Source organism: Urtica dioica, chromosome 3, assembly GCF_054948205.1.
Source record: "Urtica dioica subsp. dioica isolate 48M chromosome 3, U.dioica_male_clone48M_v1_H2, whole genome shotgun sequence".
NCBI lineage: Eukaryota > Viridiplantae > Streptophyta > Magnoliopsida > Rosales > Urticaceae > Urtica > Urtica dioica.
Genome location: NC_142758.1, coordinates 40,250,456 through 40,270,295, shown reverse-complemented (window position 1 = coordinate 40,270,295; position 19,840 = coordinate 40,250,456). Strand labels below are relative to the sequence as shown.

The 19,840-nt window shown below is 38.0% G+C and overlaps 1 protein-coding gene across 2 annotated transcripts; it reads right to left on the bottom strand.

Annotated features, from left to right (window-relative positions):
- Positions 1 to 11,682: 11,682 nt before the first annotated feature.
- LOC149402772 (CRC domain-containing protein TSO1-like) lies at positions 11,683 to 15,687 on the bottom strand. Of its 2 annotated transcripts, none has more exons than XM_089609799.1 (8): positions 15,453 to 15,687; positions 14,803 to 15,279; positions 13,832 to 14,316; positions 13,651 to 13,725; positions 12,872 to 12,972; positions 12,669 to 12,769; positions 12,386 to 12,566; positions 11,683 to 12,193 (listed from the first exon to the last, which is right to left on the bottom strand). In XM_089609799.1, the coding sequence occupies exons 2-6, from the start codon at positions 15,073 to 15,075 to the stop codon at positions 12,675 to 12,677; spliced, it is 1,029 nt and encodes a 342-aa protein (XP_089465925.1). In that variant the 5' UTR covers positions 15,076 to 15,279; positions 15,453 to 15,687; the 3' UTR covers positions 11,683 to 12,193; positions 12,386 to 12,566; positions 12,669 to 12,674. The 2 variants fall into 2 exon arrangements, with proteins under 2 accessions (XP_089465925.1, XP_089465926.1); XM_089609800.1 differs by lacking the exon at positions 15,453 to 15,687 and adding an exon at positions 15,280 to 15,394 and having other exon boundaries at positions 14,803 to 15,173.
- Between the last annotated feature and the right edge of the window lie 4,153 nt (positions 15,688 to 19,840).

Here is a 19,840-nt window from a genome sequence, read left to right as displayed (position 1 = left end):
ACGCTTTTTCGAGATCGTCCACTCTCAGGGTTCTAGAACTGATCAACTTGAAAAAGTTGTAGAGCTCGGAGATCGTCTCTTGTATCGGTTTTGGCACAAAAGGGCGAATACCATCAGCCAACAGCCTCTGCATGATCACGTGACAATCGTGTGACTTCAAACATGTGAGCTTCCCGTCAGCAGTTACATTTTTTTTCAAATTTCCAGCAAGCCCGTCTAGGAATTTAACAGATTTGACGAACTCGGTAAACCGGTGTCTCTGCTCAAGCGTTAACGTGTACGCTGCTGGTGGTTTGTACCACCCATTAATTTGTTGTCTCAAGTGCAGAGAAAACTTGATTTTCAAGTCCATCAAGTCAAATCTCGACTTCTCCGTATCGTAGTTCTTCGTTTCCAAGCTGAGCATCGTCCCGAGAAGATTCTCGCACACGTTCTTCTCTATATGCATGACGTCCATGTTGTACTTCAACTCCAATTCTGACCAGTAAGACAACTTATAGAAGATGCTCTTTTTGGTCCAATTCAATTCGCACTCAACACGTTTTCGTTTACCGATATTTTTGCCGGTTGTCGTGGAAGAAACACTAATCAATTGATCGAGTATGTCTTGCGCAGTCAACTTGACAGGTTTCAGGCGCTTCTCGTGACAATTTACTTAGTGATCAGTGCTTTTCCTCAATTGGTGAGGCGTAGGCAAGAATCGACGATGGTCATAGTAGACAATCATGTTTCTAATTTTCATAGATGGCGTCTCAATGTTGCACGTGGGACACGCAAGATACCCTTGGCCACTCATCCCGACAAATACGATCGAGCCAGAAAGTCGTTTATCATCCATAGAAGCGCGGCGCGCTACCGAAACACTTCATCAGTCGCCCAGTCTCGCACTTGGAACCCAGTATCCCACAATTCCTTCAGCTCTTCAACTAGTGGTTCTAAAAACACGTCCATGTCTTTTCCAGGTGAGCTCGGTCCACGTATCAAAAGCGTCAGCATCAATTACTCTTTTTTCATGCACAACCAAGGGGCAAGTTGTACGCAGTTAGTACCACGGGCCACATACTATATGCTAGACTCATTTCCCCAAATGGGTTAAACCCATCCGAAGCTAGTCCCAGACGTACATTACGAGGCTGTGAAGCGAAATTTGGGTATCTCCCATCTAGATTCTTCCACGTCGAACCATCCGCAGGATGTCGCAAAACGCCTTCTTCTTTGACGCGATCTCGTTCGTGCCACTGCATCTCAAGCGACGTGTGTCGAGAAGCGTACAATCGCTTCAATCGATCTTTCAAGGGAAAGTATCGTAATATCTTTTGTGATACATTCTTCCCGGCTGGCTTCCATCTGCTCTCATTGCAAATTGGGCACACTTCAGCTTTCTCGAGATCTTTTCGAAATAACACACAATCGTTGATGCACACGTCGATCATATCGTATCCCATGCCAAAACACTTCAGCTTCGCCTTTGCCTCGTAGTATTTTTCCGGAATTCGGTTACCAATTGAGTGAGACTTCCTCAAGAGCTGCAACAATTCTGTAAACGACTTGTTCGTCCAATGGTTCGTGACTTTGATGTGCATCAACGAAACCAAGAGCGACAAAGACGAAAACTATTTGCATCCAGGGTACAATTCTGCTTCCAACTCGACGAACAAGTCTTCCACTTGCTCATTTGCACGGACTTCACTCGGAGTCAGATCCGTAAAATCGTCGAAGTCCTCGTGATCCATTATATCATGGAGAGCATCGTGCAATCCACCGACTCCTCTGTGGTTAGTCTCGCTGACATCTTCTACTTGGGTAAGTACATGACGTTCGTCGTGATGAACCATTCGGTATATCCCGGGGTAAACCCCTTGTTCAAAAGATGATTCTTTACGACCCCGATGTCCAGCCATCTCACGTTATTGCAAGACTTATAAGGACAACAATAATGACCGTTTTCGTTCGGGAGTTTGCTTGCAAGGCGGATAAACTCGTTAACCCCTGTTTTATATTGCAAACTCAACCGATTGTTCTCGGTAATCCAGTCCCTACTTGAATTTGACATTTTTCTGAATGAGACGGGAAATTGAGAGATAAAAATGAACCGTTAGAATTTATTTTGTAAGAGTGACTTATTCAGAAATTGAGAGGTAAAATTGAGAGTAAATCGTTAATATTTGAAATTTAGAGTGAATTGTTATGAAATTGAGAGTGATGAATTGTTCGGAAATTGAGAGTGACTCGTTAACATTTGAAAGATTCGAGAGCGAATTTGTAAGAGTGAAAGAGAATAGTATTAGTTAATCGTTAAAATATATTATTGAAAGAGTTAATTTTTTTACAAATAGATTTTATTCTAACAAAAATTCGGCAGAGTTTCCCCTGAAATAGTGACTAACCAAAATCTGCAATTAAAACAAAACACATATAGAATCAACCAGAACTATCCTAAATATGTTACTAATTAATTTAATATGTTACTTTTAACTTAATTCATCTAATCTAACATGTTACATAATCTTAAATTTTTTTACAATTACAATATATTACAAATTTTTAACAAACTAATCAAGTTGTATTTTTATCTAATCTAACATGGTACTATTTTCATATATATTACTAATTAATCTAACTAAACATATTACTAATTAATTAATTAATTAAACATGTTAACATCTAATCAATTAATTAATTAACTAAACATGTTAACATCTAATTAATTAAACATGTTAACATCTAATTAATTCATTAATCTAATTAAACATGTTAACATCTAACTAAACATGTTAACATCTAATTAATTAATCTATATGAAATAATCTAAAAAATATTACTAATTATAACTAACCTTTTCCGAGGCGACGACGAGGCGACGAGCTAGACGCGAGGCCGGGGTTGGGCCAAGAGAGGGCTATTTGGGCGGCAGCGGGTGGGCCGAGGTCGGGCCGGGGGTTGTTTGGGCGGCAGCGGGTACGGGGGGGGGGGTCGGGAGCTGTTTGGGCAGACTGGGGCTGAGCCGAGGGGGTCACGGGGCTGAGTCGAGGGATGGTCACGGGCTGAGCTGAGTGTCACGGACGGCGGGATGACCGGGGCTGAGCCGAAGGGGTCACGGGCGGCGGGATGACCGGGGCTAAGCCGAAGGGGTCACGGGCGGCGGGGGACGACCGGGCTGAGCCGAGGGGGTCACGGGCAGCGGCGAACGACCGGGTTGAGCCGAAGGGGTCACGGACGGCGGGGGACGACCGGGCTGAGCCGAGGACGGACCTTGGAGAGAGAGAGAAGTAAGAGAGAGAGAGAGAGAGAGAGAGAGAGAGAGAGAGAGAGAGAGAGAGACGTACCTTGGAGGAGGACGACGAGGTTCACGGCGGAGATTGGCCGAGTGGAGCGTCGGAGAGAGAGAGAGTTAGGTAGAGAGAGAGAGAGAGGTTCACGGCTGTTTGGGCGAGGAGGAAGACGCTCGGATATTTAAAATACCCTAAAACTATTGGGTGCGACGCTGTCGCACCTAATACTCATATTGGGTGCGACATTGTCGCACCGACTATGAAATTACAAAACCAAAAATATTCGGGGGGAATTTTCTGACTGTTTTAAATTTTAAACCCACTAGGTGCGACATGTGTCGCACCTAAAAGTATTAGGTGCGACATATGTCGCACACAATACCATCAGGTGCGACGGATTTATATCAGGTGCGACTTTGTCGCACCGAATACCACTAAACATCAGCGAAATTTTTAGTCACTTGGAAGACTATCTGGTGCGACATGTCGCACCTAATATGTGCTTAAGTGCGACATGTCGCCCTAATATCTATCCGCACCAGAAATGTGAATTTGTAGTAGTGATATTGCGTTCTCTTGTCTTATTCTCATTCTCAAGATAGCATCGAAAAATTTCATCTATAAGACGATGAAATTGATCCTTAGCTTCTGACCACTAATTATTATCGACACTCCTTATATCACCGGAACGTACATCCAATTTGAAAAATTTTCTAGTTTTCTCTATACTATTGTTTAAATTCGTAACTTTTCTAATGAAAATAAAGGTGTATTGCACTAGAGTCAAACAATTCAAAGACGCCATAAAAGACTAAAGAATCTAACATGCTACTACATTCGAGGTGTTGGCTAGGACATCGCTATTAGTGCAGGCGTAAATGTGGCTTTGAGGTTGCGGTGGTGTTTGAGTTGCTGGTGGTGCTTCTAGTCGGCCCTGAAAAATCTGTGGCCCTTCAATTTCAGCTTGAAAGAAGTTGAGTCGCCCATTCGGATTTTTTTGCTCAAAGTTCTGCTTCGGATAATCTTTGAGGAAGTGTCCTGGCTGACCGCACTTGTAACACAGTATACTGCCCATCTTACATTCTCCTGGGTGCATCCTCTCACACATGTTGCACTTCGGAAATGACCTATTTTCCATCTTGACTTTGTAATTTGCATTACCATTATTTTCAGGATGGGTCCTCTTCTTCCCATTTTCATTCTCGAGATATTGTGCCTTGTCGACTTGGTTGTTGAAGGGAGGCTGCTCGGACTTGTTATTGTTGCCTATTCCTCTACTTTGATTCTTCTCTTCCTTTCGTGCCTTGATGTACTGGTATCGCTCCTCATCCACTTGAACCAAATGGTATTCAGCACGCATTGCACGATCGAGACAGTCTGCAACAGTGGATGGTGGATGACTTCCACTATCAATAACCAGAGCCAGTTCCGGTCGGAACATTCCCATCATCCTTCGAACACTTTCTGACTCGATCGGAACCAAGTGAGGGCATAGTCTTGCCAGCTGATTGAACTTGCTCACAACTTCAGTCACACTCATCGTGCCTGGCTTTAACTCCGTAAACTTTTTTTTGTTGAGTGTTCATTGTGCGCATGTTAAAATACTTACTGTTGAACTCCTCAATGAAGTCGTCCCAAGACATAGTGTGTGGGTCTCTTCTAGCTGCTACTATCTCCCACAAGTATCGTGCATCATTCTTCATAACAAAAGACGCCCATATGACCTTCTCAATTTCTGAGATATTCATGAAGTTGAAGATCTTCTTCATCTCTGACATCCACTCATCGGCCACTAAAGGATCAGCTGATCCTTCAAAATCTGGAGCTCTCATCCTCATGAACCTTTCGAAAAGATCATCAGCAACAACAACTTCGCCCATCTGAGGTACGCCTTGATGAGGTGCTGGTGGTGCTTGTTGATCCTCTCCCACATTTCCATTCACTTGGGGGAGGTGGTTCCTCAACTCTTGTATCTCCGCTTCTTGAGCTTCGATACGTTACAGAAATGCAGTAACAAGCACCACAAGATCTGGTTGGGCTGCTGGCTGAGGTCCGGGGGTTGGACCGTTGGGAGTCTCTGCTGCTCCCTGTTGTTCGGGAAACGGAGCGTCGTGATGAACATCTTGCATTGGGACATCAGCGGCAACTCTGCCTCTTCCTCTACCTCGGCCTCGTGGCCTTCTTCTACCTCGTCCACGAGCAGCTTGAATGTTTTCCATCTAAGAAAAAAAAATTACGACTAAGATATAAACAAAAAAAATACTAACTTACTTCAGTAGGGGGGAGCCGAACGATCGATAGCGAAGGGGGTCGTAGGTTCGTTTCTCCGATACCAATTGTGACGACCCGACCCTCTTATTTACTTGTTAATCTTATTACTTGGATTACGTCAACTGCAAGAATAACAAAAGTTATTGACATACTTGATAACATGCTTAGAATAAGAACATATTGTAGATAGCATGCCTAATTGAATCATAAACACATGAATCATAACATATCAACATATCACACATATGAAAACTATCAACATATAAAGTCACATAACACAACTAAAACAGATTGCATAGTCACGAATTTTTATTTTCGAACAAATCTGTGTTGTAGTGAGATTATTCTCACCTGGATACCATTGCCTAAAAGCCCATAGCCTAATTCTACTTCTATTCTTAAATAATTAACAATTGTAAAGTAATTAATAACTTTAATATGTATAAAGTAATATGTATATATACTTTAATATGTATAAAGTAATATGTTATGTATATACGTTAACTTTAATTTGCTATAATATATATATATATATATATATATATATATATATATATGTAAAGTATGTATATATACACACATATCTTCGGAAGTATTTTTGTTAGTATTTATTTTAACAAGTGCACAGATCTGTCATGTTTTCTCTAAAACTCAATTTTTAGACAATTTACGTTTAAATTAGATTTCGTCATGTTGGAATCCGATTTTGGAACTTTCACTAAAGAAGAAAATGTTTAAAATTTTATTTCCTATTCTGTGGAATGTTTCCAGAATTTTTCTCGGAAATTTTTGTTTTGCCGAAACCTTAGGGCAAAGGGTATTTTTGTCTTTTCACTTTCGAGTCCCGTCTCTGAGTTTTTCCAGAAACTTTTTTACGCCAAAAATTGTTTATTAGAACCTGATTTAATTATTTTGTTTAGGTCCCGAGCCAAATACATTTTCCGATCGTTCGATAGTTTAAAGTCGCACGTTTCCGAAACAAGGTGAGAATAATCTTACTACAATAAGGATTAGTTTAAAATTAATTACGGTGAGTGTGTGATCTGAATTGGTTAATATGTGTTATATGATTTTTTTTTTGTGATATTTCTTATATGCGTGTATGTGTTGTTGAATGAATTGTGATTATTATGTTATGTCTTGTTATGATGAGTTTATGTATGGGTTTAGTACAACTTTAGCGTAACATGTTCTAATTATTAGCATGTTTTATTTATGTTTATGTCATATGTCATCTTTGTATGTACGCAAATAATCAAGTGATAAGATAAGTAAGAGAGTCGTACCGCCTCTAGCCATGGAGGTACTAAGAGAATTCTCTCGAGCCGACCTACGGGCTCATAAAGGGAGTTTTCTCATATGATATGTTTATTAGATGGTGCGAACTATGGGAGGTCGCAACCTCGTAGTTCATTTTCAAAGTGTACACTGAAATTGGTAAGACTACTCTAGGGGCACCCCGAATAAAATATGATAAGATTCATGATACGAAAGACCATAACACTGTTAGAATTTAAAACACTAATAACCGGATCATGCATCGCATTACTCATCTTTTAGTGAGTCATAGTTATTCTCACTGAGCGTTAGCTCATATTATGTGTTTTCGTCTGTATTGTAGGTAAGCAACAAATGAACAAGTGAGGAGGGTGGATCAGCGGCGTTCGATGGCTAATGGGTTGGGTTGTGGTTCCGCTCGCTTATTTAAAAGACTTCCGCTACGAAATTATCTAAACACTCGGTTTGAGATTTTTATGCTTAAGATACTTTCCTAGTTTAATTAGATGTGCAAAACTGATGTTGAATTTTTATGGTTTTATTTCCGTGGAAAATTCCAATCATCTACTTTAGTGTGGAATTCCGAATTAATTCCAACCATCTTCAAACTTGTCAACTCAGTTTGACTCCTAAGTGAAACGTGACAAGTATTTGCGTAGAGATTCACATATCCTCTGCCTGATTGTCCAGAGGTGGATTTTTCCCAGCTTTCAATCTCTAGAGTCGCTGAAGCGGGCAAGAACGTTTTGTTGCAGCTCCTCAAAAGATCGAATGGTCTCGGGCCTTAGCTTGAGGAACCATTGATAGGCAGGGCCACTCAAAGTGAGGCAAAATGCCTGACACATGATCGCCGTTGAGTGTCTCCCTACTTTCATCCACATCTGGTACTGCTCGATGTGGCAAAGTGGGTCGGCCTTTCCATCGTAAGTGGGGATGCGTGGCAGAAGGAAGTCGCGCACAAAATCCTCTGTGAGGATATTTGCGGTGAATGGAGACGCAGCGTCTTCCATCATGTTACGGATGTATGGCATCAAGTTTTGGGTTGCTCTTATGCCTCGCACTTCATCCCTCAACTCTTGGAAGAGTGTCATCACGTCCGTGTTGTTAGTGGGGTTTGCCGCAGGGGCAAGTCTCGTCGTGTGTCCTCTCTCGTTAGATGCCTGGTCGAGAGGCGCGATGTGTGGTAGAGTCGGATCGCTCGGGGTTTTGCCGGTTCGAGGGGTGGGGATTCCGTGGAATTTCTAATCGAACGTTTAGCTGTTGCCTTTGGTCTTCGCTATGGCGGGTCCCGGGTCCCGGGTCTCGGGTTATGGATGTGTCTTGGTGACGCGAACCTTCGAGTATCGCCGCTATCGCCATGTCCTCTTCGTGGCCTCGGCGTTGGAAGGTGGATGGACGCGACCGATCTGTTCTAGCCTCGAAGAAGGAGCGAGAGCTTCGTGAGGCGACCACGTGGTTTCGTGGCCTTGGCTCGACCATCGTTCGGCCAGCCTCACGGCATCGGTGGTGCTCATGAACTCCTCGTGCTCCTTCAAGGGGGTTGTGGCCGATGTCCCGAATGCTCGAATCGGGGATGTCATCGCTTTCTCCTTGAAAGGGCTCGAGTGCTTCGCCTTCAGGATTTTGTCGTCGAGGACTTGCTCCAAGTCTTCAATCTCCGATCCCAACGGGATATACTCTGCTACGTCTTACTTGTTGAAGACGTAATTGATAAGGGTGTCTTGTGCTCCGAGTCTCGCGACAACGTCGACGAGACGGGAGATACTCGTCTGGATTCGCTCCATTCGCGCGCCTCAGTCGCCTTGAATGGGTGCGGGGAGAGCCTTCTCTCGAGGGGCAATGCTTTCTTGGACTTGACGGGCTCGGGTCCGAGTGTTGAATGCGATGCTTCCCACAGGAGGGGCGCCGCCCTAAAAAATGGCTAGGTGGCTAGCCATTTGTATTTCGTGAGTGTTGTAGTCTTCCATAGAAGAAGTGAGTTTGCCAGTGGAGAGCTCGCGGTTAATGTTAAGCCATTTTTTGGATTCAATATTTGTCAGCACGTGGTGTGCTTGGAATAGTCACGTGTCTTGTCTTGGATGAGCCCAAAATCACTATTCGAGATTCCAAAGGGCTGAATGAACTTTAGGACAAGGCCTAAAACATCCAAGAGCTTCAGAGAAATCTGTGAATCGTGATTTGGGAATAGAAGTCACTCTTCAAGGTTCCAAATGGCTCAAGGAAGGTTAAGACAATGCCTAACGCGTACAAGAGCTTCACAGGATCATGAAATAGGGTAGCGGGTCGATGAGATTTCCTCTTACTAAGTGAAGAGAATGATAATTAGTTTTTCAAGCTCTTTGACACTTTTAGAGAGGGAAATGTAATTTGACTTTGTTGCCTTTGGTTTTGAGAGAAAGTGTTTGAGAGAGAGTAAATATTATCTCTTCCAATCTATAGACAATGGAAGTTATTATTTCTCTTTTTGTGTTTTTATTGTGTAAGTGGAGTGATTTTTCTATTTGTTTATTTTGGATCTCAAACGTTGTTTGAGAAAAATTTAGAGAAAAGTGGGAGAAATATTTGACATGGATTTATCTAGTTTTTTCTTTCTTGAGATAAAATGGTGAAATGAGTGAGGGATTTATAGAGTTTTGAAGTGACGATGGGGGTTTTGAGTGATTTTATGGGGCACAGCCGAATTTTGGGTGTTTTTATATTCTTGGGCGGATGACGTCATCAATCAATGGGCGGATGACATCAGGAAACAGGATGAGTGGCGCGCGTGGCAGGAGAGAGAGTGAGCTGGACGGATGACTCGGCGAATCCAAAATGAATCTATGTGGCTGCCAGGATTCGATTCGGAAACCATCAACTTCAGTCCTCCAGCAAATACCACTAGGCTATCTGTAGTTTTTGTTCTCTTTCAGGGAAAGTTAATATAATAATTTGAATTCTCAGCACTACAATGTTCGACAAACTTATATTAACATGTATTTTATATTGGTAGCGTGATATAACAGAGAAAAATAAATGGAGTTCGATACGGTTAAGAACGATAATCTTATTGGAATGATAAGTCAAATGTATGAATGTATTATCACATAAAAAAGAGAAGACGAAACTTGAGCTTAGCGAACAATAGAGTAAAGCTCGTGTTCAGTTTATTTTTCTTTCCTGTTATGTATATTATTTCTTTTCATTTTGTTTGTAAATAAATAAATAATAGTCGTATTCGCCCATTAAGGTTTATGAGAATTCACATAGCTTGGAAGCAATATACTTGTTTTGCGTTGTTTGCTTCTTATAATCTTATTGTAAGAATTTTATATATGACTATGATGTGTTAGGAAAATAAACAGACATCGTAATAAAAAAAAATATATAATCAATTTTACACAGCTATTTTAAACAGTCTTATGACGATAATGAATATCAAGTATACAAACATACATTTAACCGTAAATAAGAATGACACAAAATGTGATTACTCAATGTAGACCAAATCCACTAATCTATAGTAACCAGGGTGCTAAAATTCACAAACAATGCAAAGGATCCGTAATAAATTACTTCGAAACAAAATTACACGTGACAAGATTACACAAAATGAGTTATTTAGTTTATGTAAGCATAACTTTATAAATCCCTAGATATACAAATCAAATGCTTAATTTTGCATGGATATAATAACCAGGATGATTTCCATCTACGATAATAGATCAAGAAAAACATGCCTCAATCGGTTTGAGGACGTCCTTTAAATGCATTTATTTTACTCACTCTTATAAATGCATAGTATACAGCTCAATGTACTATTTCCAAGTTGACCTTTGAGCAAGTGACTCTTTTTTCCACAACATTGTCCACTCATGAAGAGCCAAGTTGAACTGATATTGATTATAATGATAAGTAAAATATAGATATTAATTACAAACTTTGTTTTATAGTATGGATAATTTAACTCTCTTAACAACTTGTAATTAAGCTACAAAGATTTTGAAACTATGTTAAAATGATTAAGGTGATTGTTCAACTAGTGGATGAAACAACTTGTTGAATACAACTTATTGTTTTTAGCCAGATTAAATTAAACAACAATCAAACAAGCAATTAAAGTGAAAAAAAAAAACAAAAAATTAGCTACGTAAGTCACCTAAACTATAGGAATTGTAAATTAGTCAACATTTGGTAAATACTTTGTAAATAGCCAACTTGCATACGTGGCAGCCCATTAACTACCTATTATTTACATGTTTGGCTGTGTTAAAAAAGTCTTTTACTAATCTGTTAATAAGTCCACTTGACTATTTACAAGAAATTAACCAAAGGTGGGCTATATCCAATTCACTATAGTTGCGTGGTTATATAACTTAATAACCCAAAAAATAAAGGACATGATAGATTTGGTAACCATGATCGGTGGTAAAGCACTTACACTAGTAGAAAAAATGGATTTAATGGCGTTCAAAATGCGCCATTATAGAGAATTAATGTCACTTTTTGAACGCCATTAAAACAGGCGACATTAAAGATATATAATGACGTTTAAACCAAAAAGCGCCATTAAATGTGCCGACGTGTCATATCCGCGTGGCAGAGTACTGAGAAGGGTTTTAATGGCCTTTCTCTTTCAAACGCCATTAAAAGTCTTGCCACGTCATAACCCGCGCGAAATTCATACTTTAAATGGCACTGTAAATTGGCGCATTATTTAAGCTATTATGGCGATATTTAACATACCGCCATTATTTGTGGGTTTTTTTTTACCCAAAAAGTTTCTTAATTATTGCTCTCAAAATAGATATTAATAATATTAGTAGCCTACAGTTCTGCATTCATACACACATCAATAAAAAATATAATCTTAACACCAAAAAACAACCAAGAAAAACAATACATGATACCATTCTTTTTCTTAAAAAAAAAAAAAAGAAACCATTCATAATACCATAACTTCTTCTATATTCCAAGTTAAAAAAATATTTCTAACTATGATTCACAGGTTCATCAAAAATAAAAATAAAAACAATTAACATCCACCATATTCATAAGTTCAAACTATATCTAACGTCTTCACCAAGTTCATAAGTTCTAAGTATGTTTCACATATCCGTCTTTGTCTTTCTTAGAAATTTCATCTAAAACAAATCGATACCATTCGTCACGAAACTCGTTGATGTCCACTTGATTGTATGTGTCTTGATCGAACCACTAAAATGTCTAGAGCTATAACCTTGTAAAGGATAGAAAGTGCGACGTGATTTATAAATTTTATGCAAAGAGGGGAGAGAAGACCTGATAACATTCACAATAGTTCTTTAAGCAACCCGATTTCCTACAATTACATCCCCTCTTATGTCTAGCTGAGGCCGGGTCGCGTTTGATTCCTCCTGCAATGGAAAGAGTAAAAACATGCAGTTAGATAATGCATTGTAGTCGATCATCTTTGGTGCTATCCAAGAATAGCATGGAATCTAGCAAATCCCTTTCTCCATTAAGAAGGTTAAGTCATGTGGTGCCTCTCGAATTTCACAATGGGATGGCTTATGTAAAATAGAGTATTTTTAAGGACATTTTCTCACCCCGAATTCTGAAGCAGCATCAGCGCTTCTAATCACTTTTGGAGCAAATGCGAGAGGGTTGCGTGATTCGATTTGTTTACGAGTCTCTAGGACGATATTTTCGTGAATAGGCTTGTTCTGACAATCTTGACATGAACAAGGCTCAACACAATAGAGACCAGCAGCAAAACATTCACAGTAACTGCATTGAAAACACGGAAAGGGAAAAAGGTAAGAGAGCAAACAATACAAGTAAAGAGAGCGACTAGTTTTCACAAGTGATTGCGTGATTCGATTTGTTTACGAGTCTCTAGGACGATATTTTCGTGAATAGGCTTGTTCTGACAATCTTGACATGAACAAGGCTCAACACAATAGAGACCAGCAGCAAAACATTCACAGTAACTGCATTGAAAACACGGAAAGGGAAAAAGGTAAGAGAGCAAACAATACAAGTAAAGAGAGCGACTAGTTTTCACAAGTGATTGCGTGATTCGATTTGTTTACGAGTCTCTAGGACGATATTTTCGTGAATAGGCTTGTTCTGACAATCTTGACATGAACAAGGCTCAACACAATAGAGACCAGCAGCAAAACATTCACAGTAACTGCATTGAAAACACGGAAAGGGAAAAAGGTAAGAGAGCAAACAATACAAGTAAAGAGAGCGACTAGTTTTCACAAGTGATTCTAAAGGAAGTGGCTACGAGTCATCCTTAATTTGATACAGATGACATACATTGGAACATTGGACTTTACAAAAAAAGAAAGACAAAATAACTCAATTATATGTTATCTATCTAGCGTATACTGTCTAACTTCCAACACTGCATTCGCACAAGAACATCTGTAATTAAACCATCAAGGGGAGTTTATGTTATTTAAAATAAATAAATAAATGGAGGAATTCAGGCTATGGAGATGAACAAATCCGCTGAAAGCAATTTGTATAAATTTCAAACTCTAGTTTTGGATTCTTTGACTTTGCAAGGGCTTGTTTACATTTCTCCTCTATTTGCCAATTCAAGCTACAACTTAGAAGTTCTAATTGGTAACATATAACTAAGAATTGATTTTTTTTTCCTCTTTCCGTAAGGAAGTTATCAACTATATTTCAAAGAAAAAAGCTATTATATGCAGAAACATGAATCGAGAAGTTGAAAGATTATGCTAAGTTTTTAGTACAAGTGTACCAGCAAAACCAATTACTCGTAACTACTTAAAAATTATTACACATTAATCTTATAATTTAATTTCAGTAGACACGATGGGGTCTCGACACTTACAGTTTCAAACATTTTGATCTCTTACAGTTACAGCGCTTGCATGCCAAACTTTCTCCAACTGGTTCTGACTTGCGCCTGTAAATGAGAAACAGCAAAATATAAATATATATAAATAAATAATAAAAATTTGTTCAGAGAAATACAATTATTATGGTTACAAAGGATGTAAATGAGAACATGCCTTTTGTTTTTAGGACTGCTTGGGTCTGACTCTTCACCTATAAGGCAAGATGTTTGATGAGTATTTGCGTTAACTTGGGCTTCATCACTCCAGAGAACCAAAGCTCCCTCTAAAGAATGCTGGGATGAGCCATTATCAGGTGGAGCCTCAGCTTGTGTAAGAGAAGTACAAGGTTTTATTATTCTTGGTGTGTTTATTTGTTGGCCTTCTAAATGCTCAGCCTCTTTCTCAGCTTTTCCACCACTAGTACTTGCAAGAGCATTTAAGTGTAAACCAATGCCAGGTAACTTCGACAGGGAATACCCACTTCCGCTCTTAATTTGGACGGCTTTATCCTGTGCGGACCCAACTTTATTATTGGACTGAATTGCAACCAAAGAGCTATCTTTAGACTCGCAGACTAATTGTCTTCTATGAAGTTCTGCTCGTTCGAAAACCAGAGAGCGCCTTCTTATTGTACGATAGAGCTGGGAAGTGGGTTGATCCTGATGGCAAAAAAATTAGTGTTGGGAAAATCACACAAGTGCAACTATAAAGCTATAAGGGATATAGGTGCATGAATATATTATTGACTACATTACAACAAGTGTGGACTGGACAAACTGCAGAGCAAAATCTGTCTTACTCATCACATACATAAATATTAACAAACAAAAAAAATTCTCGAGCACTATAAAGCCAGCACAAGCATGTTAAATTTAGGATGCTTATGTATATAAGATACTACAATCAACTTTACTAAAATTTCTCAATTGTAAAAGGGCAAGTTTACTTTGCTATTAGTTGACAATTTACCTGTCCCAAGTGAAAATTCAATTTAATTATATTTACTTAAACTTATATGCCAACACATGGTATGAGTTTAAGAGTGAAAATGCTTCTCCAGAGTATGCGAGTCAGTTTCTCAACTATATGGGTTATGGTGCACGTTAAATTTTCAAAATACAAAAAAAAAAAAGCTACATTATTACCTTGCAGCTAGCATTGATGTACTTGTTGCTCTTGTCCTCTACTAACTCACAAGAGTCACTGACAACCAGCTTATCCAATAAAGAGCTAGAGAGCAGTACCGGGGTTTGATCTGTTTCACTCGCACTCGCGTTCCCTTCCGGCTGGATGGTGGATTCTCCGTCTACAAATGGCTCACAGGAACCTGATTGGTGAATGCTTTCTTCTTTGCCCAAATCATGCGGATTTTCATCCAAGAAATTTGTGACAAAAGACACTGTCCCAGAATCCACCATTCTAGCTTCTTGTTCCTCGGTTTGACCTCGGGGGATCGGCGAATCAAAAGTAAATACACCATCGGCGTCGGATATTAACTTTACCCAGTTGTTTCCATCTTGTTCAAAAGTAAATACACCATCGGCGTCGGATATTAACCGTTAAGACCTCTTGAATTAAAAACATTTGTATCCAATCGAGAAAGAGATAGAAGCTCTGCGAACCTTTTAAGAGAAAACCTAGTCATGCTAGATGAATTGATCTGCGGAGAAGTGAAAGAAAAAAAAACAATGCAATCTATATCTAATGGTTGAAGAAGGATAATCTGGCAATCAAAGAAAAAAAAATGTATAAAACAATGCAATCAAATAATAAATATAAAAAAACCCTAACCTACCGATTGTGTACACGATGTTGGGTTGTCAACGAGGAGCGGCTATTATGGACTCGAGAAACGGCGGTGAAGACCGACGTCGAGAAACGGTGGCGAGCAGCGGCGGGGAGGGTTGTCGCGCAAAAGTGGCGGTGGCGACGACTCTTGACAGCAAACTGCGGCTCTCGGTGATGCAGAGAAGATGCGCCGCAAGTTTGAGAAAATAAAACTGTAGATTCAAAGATCGTGTATTTCTTTTCTTTTTTTCTCAGACTTAAATAATATATTTTTTTATCCATCTCACCTTTATTATAGCGCATGAATAAAAAACGTTATTAAAAGTCTTCAATACCGAAAATTTGCTGACTTGTAATGGTGGTCTTATTTTAAACGCAATTAAATAGATATATAGCCACGTGGTGCTAAATAATTGGATTATTTTAATTTAATGGCGCTTAACATTTAAACGCTAAGATTAGTTTTTTTGGATTTTTCTCCGGTTGCCGACGTGGCGATCTGCTATTCGTCTTCTATTGTAAAAAAAAGTCCGAAAATACAATAATTACTTTTAATGGCGTTTTTTTTCACTAACGCTATTAAAGAGGCGCCATTAAAAGTCATTTTTCTACTAGTGTTAGTAGGGGTACTGATACGTCCGGTGGTGAAAAAAAAAATTACTATCTCAATGTAGTCAAAGGTACATGAATATTAAGTTTGACAACTCCCTTTGCAAACACCTCACGTTTTTAACTTCTCCAATGGATCTGCAATCTAAGCTCTCATTAGATTTGAGACTCTCTCTCACTTTCACCTAATCCTCTCCCGAAGATTGACACGCACGTCAATGCAAAAACATGCGCTTACAAACTCTGCACAAATAAAGCTACAACAATTACAAGCACCAAGAAGCAGTTGTCGATGATGATCTCCAAGGTAGAGAGACTGGTTCAAGATTTAATGTGGCGTGACTTTACCTAAAAGAAAAGTGAATAACCTAATTCGACTCAGAAGGAGTTTTATTAGGTTACCACAAAATCTCTCGCGAATCTGATATTTTCGGAAACCAAGTATCCGAGAATATTCACCAAATAATATCGAAACAAGGAACAAGATATTTTATGTTTTATTCACAAGAGAGGAAAATGACGTTAATAACTCGGGTTTTGAACAACTTCTTGTAGCTTGCCCTAAACAACTTAAACAAAATTATTTGTCAAACTAAACCATGCCACATAAATATCCAACATATTGTTGATAGTCGCTGCTTACTGTTTTCAACTCAGCTCAAACTCAGCTACATACACTATCTCTAATCTAACATCAGAACACATTTTGAAGTAAGATTTTATTCCATCTGAACAATAACTCACTTTAAAATAATATTTTGAGGGGATGATAAACAGTCTCGCACTCAAATGTAACGTGATACAGTTCATTATTGCATTTATTTTTGTGTATTTATATTTTAGTCTTTTGATAAAATCAAAATGACATAATCAACCATAAAATAAGAATAACTTGATATTTACTCTTAAAATAATTATTTAAATTGTTTGAAAATTATTTCTCAAATTAATATGTTAACTTATTTTTTGTTTTAAATAAATGAGCTCCTCACATGAATATATTAATAAAAGCCAAAAAGACTTAGATTACAAAAATTAGCTCAACGGAGAATTCAAACTTCTTAAAAACAAGAAGATCAAAAGTAGATCACAAACACAATCGCTATAATACAAGAAAAATAGTGGATCACTGTCTCTGAGTGGCATGAATGATGACGATTGTTAGCTCTGCACGACAACCGCGAAGAGTCGATAAAGTTCATATAACGACAAACATGACAAAAAAAAATGACAAAAACACATAGAAGAAGATAAAAGAGAAACACCTCCACTCAGCACGAGAGCCCTTCAGTAGTTGAGACCACCTGAGTCTCAAGCTCAAAGGGAAGAATCGGTACTAAAAAATTTAAATCCTAGTAATTTTATTGGGAGGGAAAGAGAAAACAGTTAGGTTTTTTTTTATAAGTCAATTTATTTTACGTGTTTGATTTAGTTCTTTTAATTATGTGAATAGTTTAAAAGAAAAAAATAATGAATAAATATGAAAATAATTATGATTGATGTAATGAAGATAAATAAATAAAAATAAAAATTACATGAGCATAAAGAAAAGAGATGAAAATAATATTATAGTGAAGTTAAAAATATAATTTGATTGAAGATGAAATAGTGCTTTAAGTTCTTTTAGTTGACTCTGCTCTTCGCTATGGACTTCCATACTCTACCACGACCACAACCAACTGATACACGTCATAGCATAGAATAGAGAAACGTAAATTATAACCAATTATACGGTTATTTGAAAACGATTATATATATGATTGCCTTGATTTTCCAACTAAGTTTGTTAAACTCAAACTCTTTACGGATCATAATCTAGTCATTTGTTTGACAAAAATACAGCAAATTTTAATACAATCTTGTTGAGTTTATCGTATAAGTTCCGTGTCTGCTTAGCTTATGATCAGTTAAAACTTAAACATAGCGTCTTAGTAAACATAACCATAGTTCACTAATACTTGAACACGTGGTAGGGACTCAGGGACCACAAATATTATATAAATTGTAGTTAAAAAAAAAATCAAAGTTTAATGAATTAGCGTGTAGTTTGCCTAAATAGATTAGGTTATTATATGGCCTTTTCTCTAACCTTACACTACATACATCATTATAATCTATATAATTTAAGATAATACGAAAGAGACCGAACAAACGCAAAAACTAAAATAATAAAAAGAATTAACATTATTAATTGGTTTTCATTTGAGGTCAAGAATGTCTCCATGAAAATGTTACTATTACTAATGATTAATTATTAGTATGTGCACAATTCTCTAGTGATTAATTATTTTATTTCACCAAAACAAAAAAAAAAAATTAACACAAGCCAGTACCGATCTTTTTTTTTTTCTTTTTTAAGAGACGCGCGCCAACACAAAAAAGAAATATGAATGCAAGACAACTAATCCGTTACAATTACAATCTACAATTTTATTTTATTTTTTAGAAAAGTCTACAACGAGTTAGGTCTCTATATCCGAACAACTAAATGCTAACTACATAAATATATCAAACGATTAAGTAATTAGCAAATTAAAACGTTTGAGATTGTTACATAGCTAACGTTTCATAAATCTTAGTTAAATAGCCACAAACATGACGTGATATTCCTGATTTACCCTTTCATTAAAATAAAATATGAGATATTTACCTCAATTTACGCGTGCACATACATAGACGTTGGCTATATAGCAATATGAAATAATAAATATGACTATATAGCTAACGGACCCTAGATATATATACCTAATGAACCCATGTTTATATATATATATATATATATATATATATATATATATATATATATATATTATATATATATATATATATATATTGTTATAATCGGAATATTAATAACACCGAACAAACTAACTAAAATATCGATCAAAGGTATTTTAAGATGAGAAACGCAACGAAACATAAGTTAAGCTTCAATGCCGATTAAGCCTAATAAAAGCTTCTCGGCATAATAATAGACGTCAAGATAACGCTTACTTGGCCATGTAAGCACAAAAGAAACCGCAAAATAACTGAAGGGAAGTTATTTTGCACGGTTACACAATAACTGACATAGAACGTGGGTCTTATCAACCTACCATCAGAAGAAAGATATAAAAAGGGGAGAGGAGGACGAAGTACGGACACACTGCATTCTATAGACAAAAAATTATATTCTTATTGTAAAACTTATTGTATTGAGATTCGTCTAGTATAAGAAAAGTTCGGTCTTTGTATTCAATTTGTTACGGGTTATACAATCGTCGAGACAATTGTTGAATCTATTTTTAGACATCAACAGTTTGGCGCTAGAAGGAGGGGGGTTACTGTCGAACCAATGGCAAGTTCGTCGGCGCAACCAAGGTCAAATGTGGAAGGCAATCCTCAAGGTGACGAACGAGAGCAAATCGAACATCACAACAGGACGCTTCCTTTGATGACGGACAAAATGGCAGAGATGCTTCCACACTCTTCTCTTCATGAGATCTTTCGTGAGATGCAAGAGCGTCTCACTCTCCTAGAGAAGAAAAATAAGGTTTTGGAAGAACAACTCAAAGCCAAAAGGGTCGTCGTTCGAAGTGAAATTGTGACCCCAGAAGATGACAAATCCCACCACAAGGCGGGGAAAGAAGTCGAAAATGCTGAAGAAAGGTCTAAGAAGACCAAAAAACAGGCAAGGGATAGGTATGAAAAGGAAAGGCACAGTGAAAACACTAGCAGTTTCGATTTACCCGCTCGACACTTCGAAGATAGGTTCTAACCATCTGACGAAGATCCACAGCCGAAGAA

What these genes read in the sequence shown, in the direction of transcription:
- LOC149402772 (XM_089609799.1), bottom strand. Translation starts at nt 15,075, where the DNA reads ATGGTGGATTCTGGGACAGTGTCTTTTGTCACAAATTTCTTGGATGAA. An exon ending in ACATCAATGCTAGCTGCAAG is followed by an intron (nt 14,317 to 14,802) that starts GTAATAATGTAG and finishes TTTTGCCATCAG; the next exon opens with GATCAACCCACTTCCCAGCT. An exon ending in AAATATCGTCCTAGAGACTC is followed by an intron (nt 12,770 to 12,871) that starts GTAAACAAATCG and finishes TTTTCAATGCAG; the next exon opens with TTACTGTGAATGTTTTGCTG.